General features: G+C 44.6%; 1 protein-coding gene across 5 annotated transcripts in view; it reads right to left on the bottom strand.

Annotated features, from left to right (window-relative positions):
• The window catches only part of Znf251 (zinc finger protein 251), a 32,134-nt gene that overhangs the window by 7,346 nt on the left and 9,750 nt on the right, over positions 1-15,038 (bottom strand). For 4 of the 5 annotated variants that reach the window (XM_057792112.1, XM_057792115.1, XM_057792114.1 and 1 more), the window contains 3 exons: positions 13,001-13,730; positions 12,655-12,787; positions 12,197-12,310 (listed from right to left, as the gene is read on the bottom strand). In XM_057792112.1, coding sequence (XP_057648095.1) covers positions 12,197-12,310; positions 12,655-12,787; positions 13,001-13,030 — 277 coding nt within the window. In that variant the 5' untranslated portion in view covers positions 13,031-13,730. Of the gene's footprint in view, positions 1-12,196; positions 12,311-12,654; positions 12,788-13,000; positions 13,861-15,038 lie in introns of those variants that run through there. The other variant, XM_057792113.1, reaches the window with a different exon arrangement.

Genomic DNA, 15,038 nt, shown 5'->3' on the forward strand with positions numbered 1-15,038 from the left:
CAGATGCCTAAGGAGACCAAAAGCCTTAAGTCCCCTGGAGTTGGAATTACTGAGTTGTTTTTTGTTAGATAGGGTTTGTGTAGCTTTGGAGCCTGTCCTGGAACTTGCTCTGTAGACCAGGCTGGCCTTGAACTCAAAGAGATTCACCTACCTCTGCCTCGAGTGCTGGGAATAAAGTGTGTGCACCATCACCACCGGGTTTCTCTCTGCTTCCTAAGGACATGATGTGACCAGCTGCCTCACTCCTGCTGCCTTGCCCTCCTCACCATGACAGACTGTGCCTCCTCCAGCTGTGAGCAGTAATGCACCATTCCTGAAGTTGCTCACCCATATTTTGTTACAGTAATTGCTACAATATTACAGAACATTTACAATGCTGGTAGCTAAAAGGGTAGATACTTAACCCTACCCGTTGATACAGCCTCCAGTTTTCTTTTGTGTACATGTTCATGTACATGCATGTGTGTATGTAAACTAGAGAGGATATTTTCCTTTAGGAGCTGACACCTTGTTTGTTGAGACAGGGAGCCTCAGTGGCCTGCAACTTGTATAATAGGCTAAACTGGCTGGCCAAGTAGCTCCAAGTGTGCTTACCCCAGCACCAAGATACAAATGCATGTCTGCCTTTTTAATGTGCCTAGAGATCCAACTCAGGCCCTCATTCTTAAAATGTAAGCTACTTCCCCAGACCCCATCCCTCAACTAGGTTTTTCTTTCTTTTTCTTTTTTTTTAAAATATTTATTTATTTATTATGTATACAATATTCTGTGTGTATGTCTACAGGCCAGAAGAGGGCGCCAGACATCATTACAGATGGTTGCGAGCCACCATGTGGCTGCTGGGAATTGAACTCAGGACCTTTGGAAGAGCAGGCAATGCTCTTAACCACTGAGCCATCTCTCCAGCCCCTCTTTCTTTTTCTTATTTATTATATATACAGTGTTCTGCCTGCATGTACGCCTACATACCAGACGGCATCAGATCTCATTATAGATGGTTGTAAGCCACCATGTGGTTGCTGGTAATTAAACTCAGACCTCTGGAAGAAGAGGCAGTGCTCTTAACCTCTAAGCCATCTCTCCAGCTGCCCTTTTTTTTTTTCTTTTTTTTTTTTTTTGGAGACAGGGTCTCACTATGTAGCTTAGCTAGTATCCCTGTTTCTGCCTCCTGAATGCTGGGTTACAGTTGTGTGCCACCACTTTATGCCACTTGACATAAGTTAGAGACTAGTTAGAAGACTTCTTTGGTTGCCTCTATTAGTGATTGTTTTATTTCTATAAAGAAATATCTGATGTAAAAAACTTATAAAGGGAAAACCTAACTCATGACCCTGAAGGTTTTAGCTCAAGATGCATTGCTGTGGGCCTCGGGACAAGGCGACCAGATGGCAATGGGGAAGGAAGTATTCAACAGAGTCAACTCATGGGGGCTGGAGAAATGGCTCAGAGGTTAAGAGCATTGCCTGCTCTTCCAAAGGTACTGAGTTCAATTCCCAGCAACCACATGGTGGCTCACAACCATCTGTAATGAGGTTTGGTGCCTTCTTCTGGCCAGCAGGCATACACACAGACAGAATATTGTATACATAATAAATAAATAAATATTAAAAAAAAAAAAACAGAGTCAACTCTTACACTGTGAACCACAAGTAAGGGAGAACCAGCTGTGGTCCATGTGGTTCCACTGGTCCCCAGGGACTTAACACATGAACACTGAGGGACACTTGACCAAACCACAGCATTGCCTGAATTCTGCAACTACTCCCCCAAAGTTCCTGCATGGAAGTCAATTTCACAACCCCTTTTTCCATCTCTGCGTGGCCAACTGTAGACCAGGCTGGCTTCACACTCAGATCTGCCTGCCCCTGCTTCCTGAGGGCTGGTATTAAAGTGTGCACTACTACGGCTCAGCTAAACTGGTAATTTTAAAACCTAGATTAAACCACCAGCATAAAACTTTACCATGTTCTTTGGAGTCTTCCTTTTGTGTTCACTCAGCTCTCATCTGGGTTTCTGCCATAGTCCTGAACCCCACTTAGCTGCGGGGCATTCTGGGTACCCTTAGGTCTGTCAGCAATAAAATCTCCATTTCCTGTTTTTTTTTTTTTTCTTGAGGGAGTATTCTTCAAAAGGGAAGACCAAAACAAAAAACTAGAACAGAAATTGTGGAGAAACAACAGAGATTCCTCTCCATATGCTAATAGAAAACACATATAACCATAAATTCAGTATCTAGTCTCTGAAGGAACACAGCTTTGCTCTGAATCGCGAATGCTGAAGGAATCGAGAGCTATTATTCCAGTATATGTGTCACACTGGGGGTCCCTACACAATGGCCCATCCTTATCACCCGACTGCCGCAGTTTAGGGCTTAGTCTTTTAAAAATATTTATTGTGTGTGCATGTCAGGGAACATGTGGCATGGTAAACAGATGAGAACTGGGACAACCCCCAGGAGCTGGTTCTCTTCCTCCCTTACATGGGTCCTGGATATCAAACTCAGGTTGCCAGGTTTGTGTGTCAAGTGCTTTTCCACTGGGCCATCTTGCTGGCCCAGGGTTCAGTCTTTTTTTTAAAAAAATATTTATTTATTATATACACAGTGTTCAGCCTCCATGTATGCCTGAAGGCCAGAGGAGGGCTCCAGATCTCATTACAGATGGTTGTGAGCCACCATGTGGTTGCTGGGAATTGAACTCAGGACCTCTGGAAGAGCAGTCAGTGCTCTTAACCTCTGAGCCATCTCTCCAGCCCCAGGGTTCAGTCTTGATGTTGTACACTGGATGGGCTTTGACAAACAATGACATGGATTCACCATGGCAGTGCCAAAAGTGTTTGACGCTTGTGTTCCACCTAGTTCCTTCCAACTCTTTCACTGCTCCCTGGCAATCACCGTTTTACCATCCCTAGTTGTTTTGCTTTTTAAGGAAAAAGAGTTGATTGATATAAGATCTCATGTTGCTGGGCAACATGCTTTTAATTCAGCACTTAGGAGGCAGAGCAAGAGTATCTCTGGGCTTTCTGGGTTCGAGGTCAGCTTGGTCTACAGGGCGAGCTCAAGGACAGTCAGGGCTCCACAGAGAGGCCCTGTCTCAAAAATCAAAAATAAACAAACAAATCTCATGTTGTTTATGCTAGCCTTGACTTGCTATGTAGCCCAGAATGAGTCTTAAGTCCTGATCCTCCTGCCTCTACTTTCCTAGTGTTAGGACAACATGTGTGGCTATATAGTTTTGCCTTAAGAATGTCATAGAAGGTGCTGGAGAGACGGCTCAGTGGTCAAAAGCACTGGTTACTCTAGCAAAGGGTTAAGTTCCCAGCAGCCAAGTGGTGGCTCATAACCATTTTTAACTCCAGTTCCAGAGGACCCAGTGCCCTCTTCTGGCCTCTAAGGGTATTGAATAAATGTACTGAACAGACATTCATGCAATTAAAACACCCATAAACATAAAAATAACATCTTCAGCTGCGAGGTGGTGGCAAACACCTTTAATCCCAGCACATGGGAGGCAGAGACAGGCGAATCTCTGTAAGGTCAACCTGGTCTACACAGAGAGTTCCAGGAAAATCAAGGCCATGAAGAAAGACCCTGTCTTTTCTTTTTTTTTTTTTAAAAAAAGGGGGGGGCTGGAGAGATGGCTCAGAGGTTAAGAGCATCGCCTGCTCTTCCAAAGGTCCTGAGTTCAATTCCCAGCAACCACATGGTGGCTCACAACCATCTGTAATGACGTCTGGTGCCCTCTTCTGGCCTGAAGGCATACACACAGACAGAATATTGTATACATAATAAATAAATAAATAAATAAATAAATAAATAAATAAATAAATAAAAAAGAGGGCTGGAGAGATGGCTCAGAGGCTAAAAGCATTGGCTACTTTTCAGAGGTCCTGAGTTCAATTCCTGGCAACCACATGGTGGCTCACAACCATCTGTAATGAGATCTGGTGTCTGTTTCTGGTGTGCAGGCATACACAGACAGAACATTGTATACATAATAAATAAGATTCTACTTAAAAAGAGAGAGATAGAGAGAGTGTTTCTCCAACTACCACGTCAGGACAAAGGGAGATTATCATCCATAAGTGAGATCATCCTAACTTGATACTCTCAGGCTACAAAACAGGGATAAAATAATTTTGTTGGTTAAGCTGTTAGTTATAGCAGCAGAGTATGAGCAAACCAGGACTGCTGCAAGCCAGGCCTGTTGGTTTTTTGTAATTTTTAAAAACTGGTACGTAGACATCTAGTATTTGTTGATGACTACTCTTTCTCCATTGTATCCTCTGTTCCCTTATGAAAGGTCAGTTGATATTTATGTAGTCCTTTATACCTGCATTGTCCGTGCTGCTCCAATGATTGCGGATCATTTATCTTTGCCAATACCCCACTGCCTTGGTAATTAAAGCTTTGTAGTTAAGTCTTGAAATTAGGTAGTATGGTTCAGCTCTTCTGCTTCAATAATGAGCTATTTGGAGTCTTACTTTGCCGTATGAATATTGAAATGCTTCTTGATAGCCACCAAATAACATATCCTGCTGACAGTTTTATTTGGATTGTACTGAATCTATAGATCAAGTTGGAAAAAGTTAACATCTTGACAATATTCTTCTATACATAAACATGGATTTTTCTTCATTTATTTCCTCTTCTGGTATGTTTTTAATAGGTTTTGGTATTTTTCCACTTAGATTTTGAATCTATTAGGTAAGCACATTTTGAATGTGCTATGAATTTCAAGTTTGGAGTGCTTATATAATTTAACAGTTTTTTTTTTTAATTTTTTATTTTTTTTATTGAAAAAAAAATTTCCGCCTCCTCCCCACAGTTTTTCTTTTTTAAAAGATGGGGAGGCAGGCATAGTGGTGCACACCTTTAATCCTAGGACTTGGGAAGCAGGGGAAGGTCTCTGTGAGTTTGAAGTCAGTCTGATCTAGTGAGTTCCAGGATAGCCAGAGCTACATAGTGAGACCCTGTCTAAGAAAAAGAAAGAAAGAGAAAGGTGGGGAGCATGCTGCTTGCAAGCCTTGGTTCTCCCCTTCTACCGTCTAGGTCCTAGGGAGCATATTCAGGTTCTCAGGCTTGGCAAGGTTCTTTATCTGCTGAGCCATCTTGCTTGTCTTTCTGTTATTTTACCTTAAACTGCACTTGGCCAGGCATGAGGACACACACTTAAAGCACTCAGGAAGCAGAGGCAGGGGGATCTCTGTGAATCTGAGGCCAGCCTGGTCTACACAGGACATCTAGGCCAGCTGTAGCTACAGAGTGAGACTGTCTCAAGCTCTCTTTCAAACAGGAAGCAACAGCAACAACAGTCAACAAAATCAAAATTCACCAGCAGGTGTTCATTTCAGGCACAAAGAAATCAGCTGATTTACATATTCTGTGTCATGAAACTTTGTACTTACCAGTTCCTGGAGTTGTTTTGTAAATAACTCCCAAGAACAGGAGGGAGAATCAAGAGAGGCCTATTTCCACACAGTTCTTTTTTTTTTTTTTTGGATTTTTCGAGACAGGGTTTCTCTGTAGTTTTTGGAACCTGTCCTGGAACTAGCTCTTGTAGACCAGGCTGGCCTCGAACTCACAGAGATCCACCTGCCTCTGCCTCCCGAGTGCTGGGATTAAAGGCATGCGCCACCACTGCCTGGCCACACAGTTCTTTTTGTACACAGTTAAATTATTTTCTTGAGGATTGTTCCGTCTGTGGTCATAAGCGATAGCTGTTTGCAGTTTGCTTTTCTTGTATCATCTCTAATTTTGCCGCTAAGGTGACAACGGCCTCACAGCCACCACCTGCTTTTACTTTTCTCTCCTTAAAGAGTGTAGAGAATTGCTATCATTTCTTCCTTGTTTATCAGACCACAATGGAACTCTCTTGAAACAGGCACACTATTAAAATCCATGTCTCCTCAGACTGTTCTTTTCTTTTTGTGGAGTTTTGGGAGACTGTCTTTCAAGGAATTGGTTCATTTCATATTATCAAATCTTTGAGTGAAGAACTGTTCATACCATCCGTTTATTATTCTTTAAATGGTCATGAGATGTAGCTGTAATGATGATCTCTTTCAGTTTTAAAGATGTATTTATGTATCTTACGTATACGGGTACTTTGTCTGTATGTATATCTGCACACTAGAAAAGGGCTTTGGGCCGAGCAGTGGTGGCACATGCCTTTAATCTCAGCACTCAGGAGGCAGAGGCAGGAGGGTTCTCTGTGAGTTCGAGGCCAGCCTGGTCTACCAAGTGAGTTCCAGGACAGGCTCCAAAGCTACAGAGAAACCCTGTCTTAAAACAAACAAACAAACAAACAAAAAACAAAAAAACAAAAAGGGCATTGGATCCCATGGGGTTACAGTTATAGACAGTTGTGAGCTGCCATATGGGTACTGGGATTTGAACTCTGGAAGAGCAGCCAGTGAACTTTTAATCTGCCTCCTTTGTCTCTCCACCACCATCTGGCTAGCACAGAGTTTTTTTTTTTTTGTTGTTGTTTTTTGTTTGTTTTGTTTTTTTAATATTTATTTATTTATTTATGCAATATTCTGTCTGTGTGTATGTCTGCAGGCTAGAAGAAGGCACCAGACCTCATTACAGATGGTTGTGAGCCACCATGTGGTTGCCGGGAATTGAACTCAGGACCTTGGGAAGAGCAGGCAATGCTCTTAACCACTGAGCCATCTCTCCAGCCCCCTGTTTTGTTTTGTTTTAATAGCTAAAGTTTAGGCTGAAAATATTCATTCAACCCACCACCGCAAACCTTATGGTCCTTGAGGATTGGAGGTAATTCTAATGATACATTATTTTTCTTTTAGGAGGGGAATTTGATACCTACATTTCTTATTTCAGATTTCAAAATAAGCTGGGATTTCTACATAAACCCATTTAATGCCTGTTCCTGATATTTTTCCTCACTGAGCTTTACACACGGAGTCAGAGATGTCAGCCCAGACTGACAGCCATGATTTTGCTAACCCAGTACACTGTCCAAGAAATAAAGAAGGATCACTAGCTTCTGTCTTCCCCCTCCTCCTGATGCCTTTGTTGTTCTAAGGTCTGGAGAGGCTACATCTCCTCACTGCTTATAAGGGAATTTCTGTAGCTTGTAGTACTCACGGGAGGGCGGGTCGCTAACAGCTATAGAATTAACAGCCACTGGGAGGGTCCCAATCAGAGGTGCCGTTCTCCTCAGGCTCCAAGAGTACTGGCTGCCCAGGTTATGCCTTTTGAGGCTTCCAACCCCCTCCCATATTTTCCAGATGAGGGAAATCTCTGGTCCCTGTTTATAGGTAGAGGAAGCTGCTAGAGTCTTGGCTCTGGATATAACCATATCTACCTACATTACCTAATACAAAGTTCACCAAAGAGTATTTATTCTTTGCTTCATAAAGTTTTTAAAGCAGGTTGGTCATATCTGAAGACACAACATTCTAGGCAAAGCCTTGGTAACGTAATCATCTTTGCTAACTATATCCGGATTAGTGAATGAAGAGCTTAATGCAAAACAGAAAAGTGCTTCAAATCTGAGGGGAACCCACCCTGTAACTGGAGGAAGGTCAGGAGTAGTGCCTTTGCCATTACTTGGGATCACATGGTCTCCCACAGACGGGAAAGGCTGAATAAAGCACATGAGAAGATCAAATCTCAGATCTTTTAAACTCTAACACAATAATGAGTGGAGTTCAAGTTAACATGGTTTCCAGAAAAGGGATCAGTTAACTGAGCAGGGAACAAAAGGATTGAAGAACAATGGAAGAAAGCCACTACAGAGGTAAAACCACCTGGGAGTATGCATCTGCCTACCCCAAAACAGTAAAGGACTCAGCTTCGCCAATGCAACGCCAACTGACTGCCCCCAGGTTCCCTCCAAAGAGAAACTGTATAGAAAAGCAAAACTGTGGATCAGAGAGACATGGCCACGAGATCTTTCTGGAATACTCCTGTTTTTGTCTTAAATTGTTTATCACCCCCTCCCCCAAGTCTACTCAGTTCTACTTCAGCTTGTCAAAGCCACATAAAACGCTCATCTTTTTTATATAAGGAACTACACAATTACTACATCAATTTCTATAGAAAGCACTGCTCCCATCGCATTCCACAAATGTTGGCAAGTGGAATTTTAACTTAGTGCAAAGTATTTTAAAATTTCTGAGATTGCCTTTGGACCATCTATTGTTGAGTCACGTGGAGTGGTGCCCACCTGCGATCCCAGGAGTCTCATGCAGGAACTATGAGAGAGGCCAAACTGACCTGTATACGAGTGTCTCAAAAGGAAGAATATTTTCCTGCCTTCCAGTTTCTGTTGCAAGGCAATCAGATGTGAGTGAAAGAGCAGCAGTGAGTAGGTCCCAACAATATGCTCAGGACTGGGCGGGGGGGGGGGGGAGAACCACAGCACAGGCAGACCTCACTTTCTGTGAGCTGTGCTTCACAGACTGACTGACTAGAGGGCACTGGGATTCTCCTTCCTTGTGTCAGCTAGGCAGTGGGCAAATTGTTTCTCTGGAGGGTAGCAGTGTTAGGTCATTTATAATACTGTATGATGAAATTTAAAGTTGTGTCTGTATACCACACACACCCACATATATATTCTTTATGGCTAAAATAAAGTATGGTAGGATGCTATAAAAGAAAATAGAACGGAGAAATAAGAAATTTTCAAAAAAGAAATAAGTGCAAAACCTAGAGGCATGGTGGTTAAGTCCAGAACTTGGGAGCTGTAGGTAGAAGGATGGAGAGGTTAAGGCCAGATTCAAATGCACAGTAAGTCTGACGCCCTCCTGGGCTGCATGAGAGCCTGTGTCAAAACAAAAACAAGCCGGGCGGTGGTGGCGCACGCCTTTAATCCCAGCACTCGGGAGGCAGAGGCAGGCGAATCTCTGTGAGTTTGAGACCAGCCTGGTCTACAAGAGCTAGTTCCAGGACAGGCTCCAAAACCACAGAGAAACCCTGTCTCGAAAAACCAAAAAAAAAAAAAAAAAAAAAAAAAAAAAAAACAAAAACAAAAACAAGAAGTCAGGTGTCCTGGTGCACTTGGGAAGCAGACACAGGTGGATCTCTGTGAGTTCAAGGCCAGTTTGGTCCACATGGTGAGTTCTAGGACAGCTAGGGCTACACAGAGAGAGACCCTGGCTCAAATCAAAATAGAAAACAAGCTAAAAAACAGAACAAAACCCCAAGAAAGTAACAACAACAACAACAACAAAGTTATTATCTACTAAATACCACACTATGGCGAGGGGTGCAGCTCAGTGGTAGAGTGCTTGCCTACCATGAGAGAGTCTCTAGGTTCTATCCCCAACACTGGAGCATAAAAGGAGAGGAAGGGATGGAAGCAAGAAAAGAGTTAAATTAAACATGAACACAAAAATTAAAAGATAAAATGGGTAGAAAATGGGACCCAACTGTGTGCTATCTGGAAGACAGACACTTTAAATATAAAGTAAAATTAACTAGATGGAAAAGATACTCCATGCTAACAGAAACAGACAGAAGGGGGGAGCTGCTATGTTCATAGCACCTAAAATGTATCTCTTATCTCATAAATGAGAATAAATCAATAACAGACACTGAATAAATCCAAGGGAAAGTAAACTTTACATCCTTGGATATTCTTAGCAACTGAAAAAAAAAATAAACAAGTAAACAAAAACCAAAAAAACCCAAGAAACCCTGGGGAAAAACATGAGTCACAGCATTAGCCTCGTCAACTTAAATGACATTGCACAATCATGTAACTACGAACAACAATTACTTGTCCAAATAGTGATTGGGTCATAGAATTGTTAAAAAAAAAAAAAAAGCTAATAAGGCCTATGGAAAATTCTTGAAATGTATCTAAGCCTGATGGTGGAGGTCTATAATCCTGGGTACTCAGGAGGCTGAGGTTAGATCACAAACTTAAAACTTAAAAATCAGTCTAGACTATAAAGTGAGCTCAAAGCCAGCATGAGCATCTAAGACCCTGTCTCAAAATAAGACACAAAAAGGGCTCAGGATATAGCTCATTGGTAGGGCCCTTGCCTATCATGCATGAATTCATTACATGTGTGCATGCATACATGCATGTACACACACACACGAGGAAAGGCCAGAGAGATATATCAGTAGTTAAGAGCATATACTGATCTCCAGAGTTTGGTACCCAGTATTCATATTTGGCAGCTTGCAATGCCTGTCTCCTAGAGATCTGATGCCTCTGACCTCTGCAGCCACCTGAACTAAAGTATACACATACCACAACACAGACATACATGCATACACAACAGTAGTATTTGTAAAACATGAACTACATTTAAGGTTGTACTTTCATAAAGCCTTGCTTTAGACATCTTTTTTTTTTTTTTTTTTTGGTTTTTCAAGACAGGGTTTCTCTGTGGTTTTTGGAGCCTGTCCTGGAACTAGCTCTGTAGACCAGGCTGGTCTTTTAGACATCTTTAAAAAGAAAAATTAAGGGGCTGGAGAGATGGCTCAGAGGTTAAGAGCAATGCCTGCTCTTCCAAAGGTCCTGAGTTCAATTCCCAGCAACCACATGGTGGCTCACAACCATCTGGAATGAAGTCTGGTGCCCTCTTCTGGCCTGCAGACATAGACACAGACAGAATATTGTATACATAATAAATAAATAAATAAATAAATAAATATTAAAAAAAAAGAAAGAAAAATTAAAAATCAATGATCTAAGCTCCCAATTTTAGAAAAGATAGGTTTCATGCAGCCAATTTCAAATCTGTAAAAACTTGAGATAATAAAAATAGTTCAAAAGAGCCTAAGTAAATCACTCAAAAATGATGATGCATTCATGTTTGGGAAAAGGACCAACAACTAATAAAGGGCAAAGAATTGATGTGATTAACTTTACGAAATAGAGTAACAGCAAGCGTGAGGACATGCCTGGTGAAGTACGATCCACTCTGACAGTGAGGAACAGTGCATGTAACAAAACAGGACAGAGAGGAACAAGGAGAAGAGCAGACAACAGAATGAGCCCCAGCAGTAGCCGAGTTCAAAATACTTAGAGCTGACAATTAAAACAGTCAATAAAATAAAGATTCAAAGGGCTAGGTGTGGTTGCACATGCTATAATATAATCCTAGAACTTGAGAAGCAGAGGCAGGAGGATGAGGATTTCAAGGCCATCCTTCTTAACACAGCAAGTTCAAAGCCTCCTACCTGAGGAGGCTGAGGCAAGGGGAAGGGAGGAAGGGATCTCTAAGGGACACTTTAAAGAGCGCTAATGAGAGGAGTGGTGGTGGCACACAAGCCTGGTCTAAAGAACAAATTCCAGGACAGGCTCCAGGTCCAGGCTCCAAAGCTACACAGAGAAACCCTGTCTCGAAAAACTAAAACAGAAAACAAAACAAAACTGTTAATGATCCAAGCGTGGTGGTATATGGTTTTAGTTCCAGCTACTATGGAGGCTGAGGCTCCAGAAGGGATGACTTGATCCAAGTGTTTGAGACACGCTTGAGAAACACAAAAAGGCCTAGTCTCAAGAAAATGGAAGTATTGCTGACCAACACTGAGGGCTGAAGAGAAAGAGATGAAGGAGGAAGGAGCATAATACAGAACCTGGAGCTGGTAAGAGAAGAGAAAGTATATCCTACAAAAAAGTTCATGAAGATGTGTAAAAGAACAAACCACGTTAGGAGCAGAAACTACAATACTAGTTTTGTTTTTTTTTTCTTTTTGAGACAGGGTTTTGTTTTTTTTTTTTTTTTTTTGGTTTTTCAAGACAGGGTTTCTCTGTGGTTTTGGAGCCTGTCCTGGAACTAGCTCTGTAGACCAGGCTGGTCTCGAACTCACAGAGATCCGCCTGCCTCTGCCTCCCAAGTGCTGGGATTAAAGGCGTGCGCCACCACCGCCCGGCTTTGAGACAGGGTTTCTTTGTGTAATAGCCCTGTAATTAGCTCCGTAGACCAAGCTGGCCCCAAACTCACAGAGATCCGATCCACCTGCCTCTGCCTCCCAAAAGCTGAGATTAAAGGCGTGTGCCACCACCATCTTCTCTTGTTTTTAAGCAAAGCAAATGGCCTGGCAAAGGAAAACCTGTCAAGCACATGCATGCAAGCACTGTCTTCCCTTAGAGAGGGCAGACTGCATACCATCACCATATCTGCCTTCACTTCTAGCCCTCCCTCCAGCTACCAAAGCCAGGGCTCTGGGAGGCCATTCCCGAGACCAGCCTCTAGCTTAGCTCACCTGTCTGGCAACTTCTTAAGACTTCTGCTTCTTCAGGCCCCAGAAGATCCAAGACCCACAGCTCCTCCTCTTGCTCCAACTGGGAGATCAGCTCTGGCTTAGGGACTGGAAATCCTGTTACGGATAAGGACCCTGGATGAGCTGCTGCAGCCTCGGGGGCTGGAGCAGGACCCTGCCTGCTGGGTCCTGCACACCAGATAGAGAACATTTTGCCTGCATGGGCACACCGGTCAGGGGAGACCAAGGGGCAAAGAGTTCAAATGCCTAAGAATCTTATTGTTAGACAGGGAAAGGGATGACACTGTGAGGTTATTGGAAAATCATCCCTAAAATTAGGCAGACTGGTTCCTGGGGACAAGAGCAGGATCCTCTTTCCTTTGGGAATCAAAGGGCCAAATCAGCCTCAATGTCCCTTAGAGACTCCCCACTGTGAGCCAGGGCTCCAGAGCACTTCTCACCCAGTGAGGCCACGTTCCCATAGTTCTCCAACATCACATCCCGGTAGAGTGCCCGCTCCTGGGGGCCCAGCTGCTGCCCTTCTGCCCTGGAGAAGTACACAGCCACATCCTGGAAGGTCAGAGGCATCTCTCCCTGGAATGACAATATGCTGAGAGTGCACCAGGGGTGTGGCCTCTTGATTTCCCATGGGGTAGCAGAGCTGCGACCAGGGGACCAGGCAAGGGCCGATAGGACACAGAGGGCTATCCCTGCATCCTAGTTCTTTCCAGCTTCACTATCGGCTCGCCTCACAGCTCTAGAGGAGATGGCTTGTGACCAGGGTAGGAGGGAGAAAGAGTAACTCACCGGAGCCTCCGAGCAGGACTTGGCAGCCATCTGGCCCGTGAACCACCTTGGAATCCGTGGCAGGCAGGAGGCAGCCCCGGCCTGAGGCCTCCCCAACTTACGCTCGGGGAGAGAAAACAGACAAACTCGGCCCCATTCAGCTGGGGCAGTGCACAGACGGTCAAGAGGAAGATGACAGACCTTGCTCCTCAAGTGGCCTTCTGGGGTGTACCGAAGCCGTGAGAGCCAGCGTGTGACCTGTCCCGTGCTGCTATCCAAACTGAGAACTGCCCCAAGCACGGTGCAAGCTGGCAGCTCCAGCCATATACCACGACGCCAAGGACGGGCGCATAGCACCGCCTCAGCCTTAGAGGGCCAGCCTGGAAAAGGCTCTGGGCCTCACCGCGACAGGCCTCCCAGGGTTGCGGGTGTGAGAGAACACGAAACAGGCGGCGAGGACCAGCTCTTGGCAAAACCTAAAGGCCATCGTCCTTCACATCCATGCCTCCCAAAGCCGCGTCGCCGCCAGCGGCTTGTCCCTCCCACCGGTCTTCCCGTTGCTGGGTGGCCCGTCTGGCCGGGACCGCTGCCTCCTCCACTATCCCTCCTCCCAGGTGTCGCAGCATCATCAGCACCCTTGGCCAGAAGCTGAGGCAGCCAGCTCGAGACCCGCCGAGTCCCTCGGCTCGGCGAGGTCTTTCCACAACTCGACCGACGTCCTTGCACCTGCCTGCCGGCTGTCCGTGCCCACCTGCAAAACGACAGGACCGCGGCACCCTCACCTCGGCCAGAGCCCTCCGGACCAGACACCCACCCACACCGGGCCGGGCCCGCGCTGAGGGTCAAGCAAACTGCCGCCTGGGGGCGGAACAGCCAAGCTGCGCAGGCGCGCGCGGCGACCGTGGCCGCGCACTTCCGGTGCTTCTTTAGGGTCTCAGCACGGCGCCCCTACGCTGGGGCTGGGCGGAGCCGTGGGGATGCTCACCACTCTCCGGCCAGTACTGGCCAAATACGCTCTCTACACTCAACTAGTAGGCTCTGCACTACGCTGCTTTTCCTTATTGTCATAAACTGAATCACAAGTAAAGCGCAGATTAAGTAACTAACGCCTAGGCTGGGTGTTTGTGGCAGGCCTGTAATCCCAGGGCTCGGGAAACTGAGGCAAAAGGATTACGAATTCCAGGCCAGCATGAAATATATTGCAAGACCTTGTTTCAAAAAAACCACACAAGCCGGGCTTAATCCCAGCACTTGAGAGGCAGAGGCAGGAGGATCTCTGTGAGTTTGAGACCAGCCTTGTCTACATAGTGAGTTCCAGGACAACCAGGACTATGAGAGAGACCCTGGACAGAGAGACAGAAACACAGAGACACAAAGAGAGACAAAGACAGAGAATGAGAGAGGAGAGGAGGAGGAGGAGGGAAAGGGAAAAGGGGAGAACTTGGTAAAATAAAGGAGGCAGAGTTCGCTGGGATGAAGAAAGATTGTTTCAAACTACAGACTATCTTTTGCCCAAAGTAATTTTCACACCGTACACAAACTGAGCCAGTGGAAATTAGACAGCTAGTATTTCTAGCTGCTGAGCCATCTCCCCAGCCCTCAAATTTATTGCGACAGTATAATTTTTTTTAATGTGGACATTGTTGGAAAATCAGTCCTGATGTATTCTCAGTTGTACCTATAATCTTAATTATACCTGTGGGCATTTAAGCCACATAGAAACAAAGCATTTTTTCAAACGGATGTCATGAAGCCTTGGCTGGGCTTGAATTTGTACAATTCTCCTGCCTAGGTCTTCTGAATAGCCTCCTGGCTACAACGCTTCCTTTGATGCTGTTTCTGAATTTCAGGTTCTTTTATTCAGTAAAAGACTGCTGGCAAGTAACCAAACAGTTCCTGAGGCTGACAGTCTATTTTATTTAATGGTCATGAATAAAGACGTGGAGTGGATCCTCTTCTCCCAGGGCAGATCTAAGGCCTGAATCTTTGTTAGTGGTGAAGTAGAAAAAACCAATTGTTAGATACTGATTTGGTGATTGACTTAAAGCACTGTTTGTGC

This window comes from Chionomys nivalis, chromosome 17, assembly GCF_950005125.1.
Source record: "Chionomys nivalis chromosome 17, mChiNiv1.1, whole genome shotgun sequence".
Lineage (NCBI taxonomy): Eukaryota > Metazoa > Chordata > Mammalia > Rodentia > Cricetidae > Chionomys > Chionomys nivalis.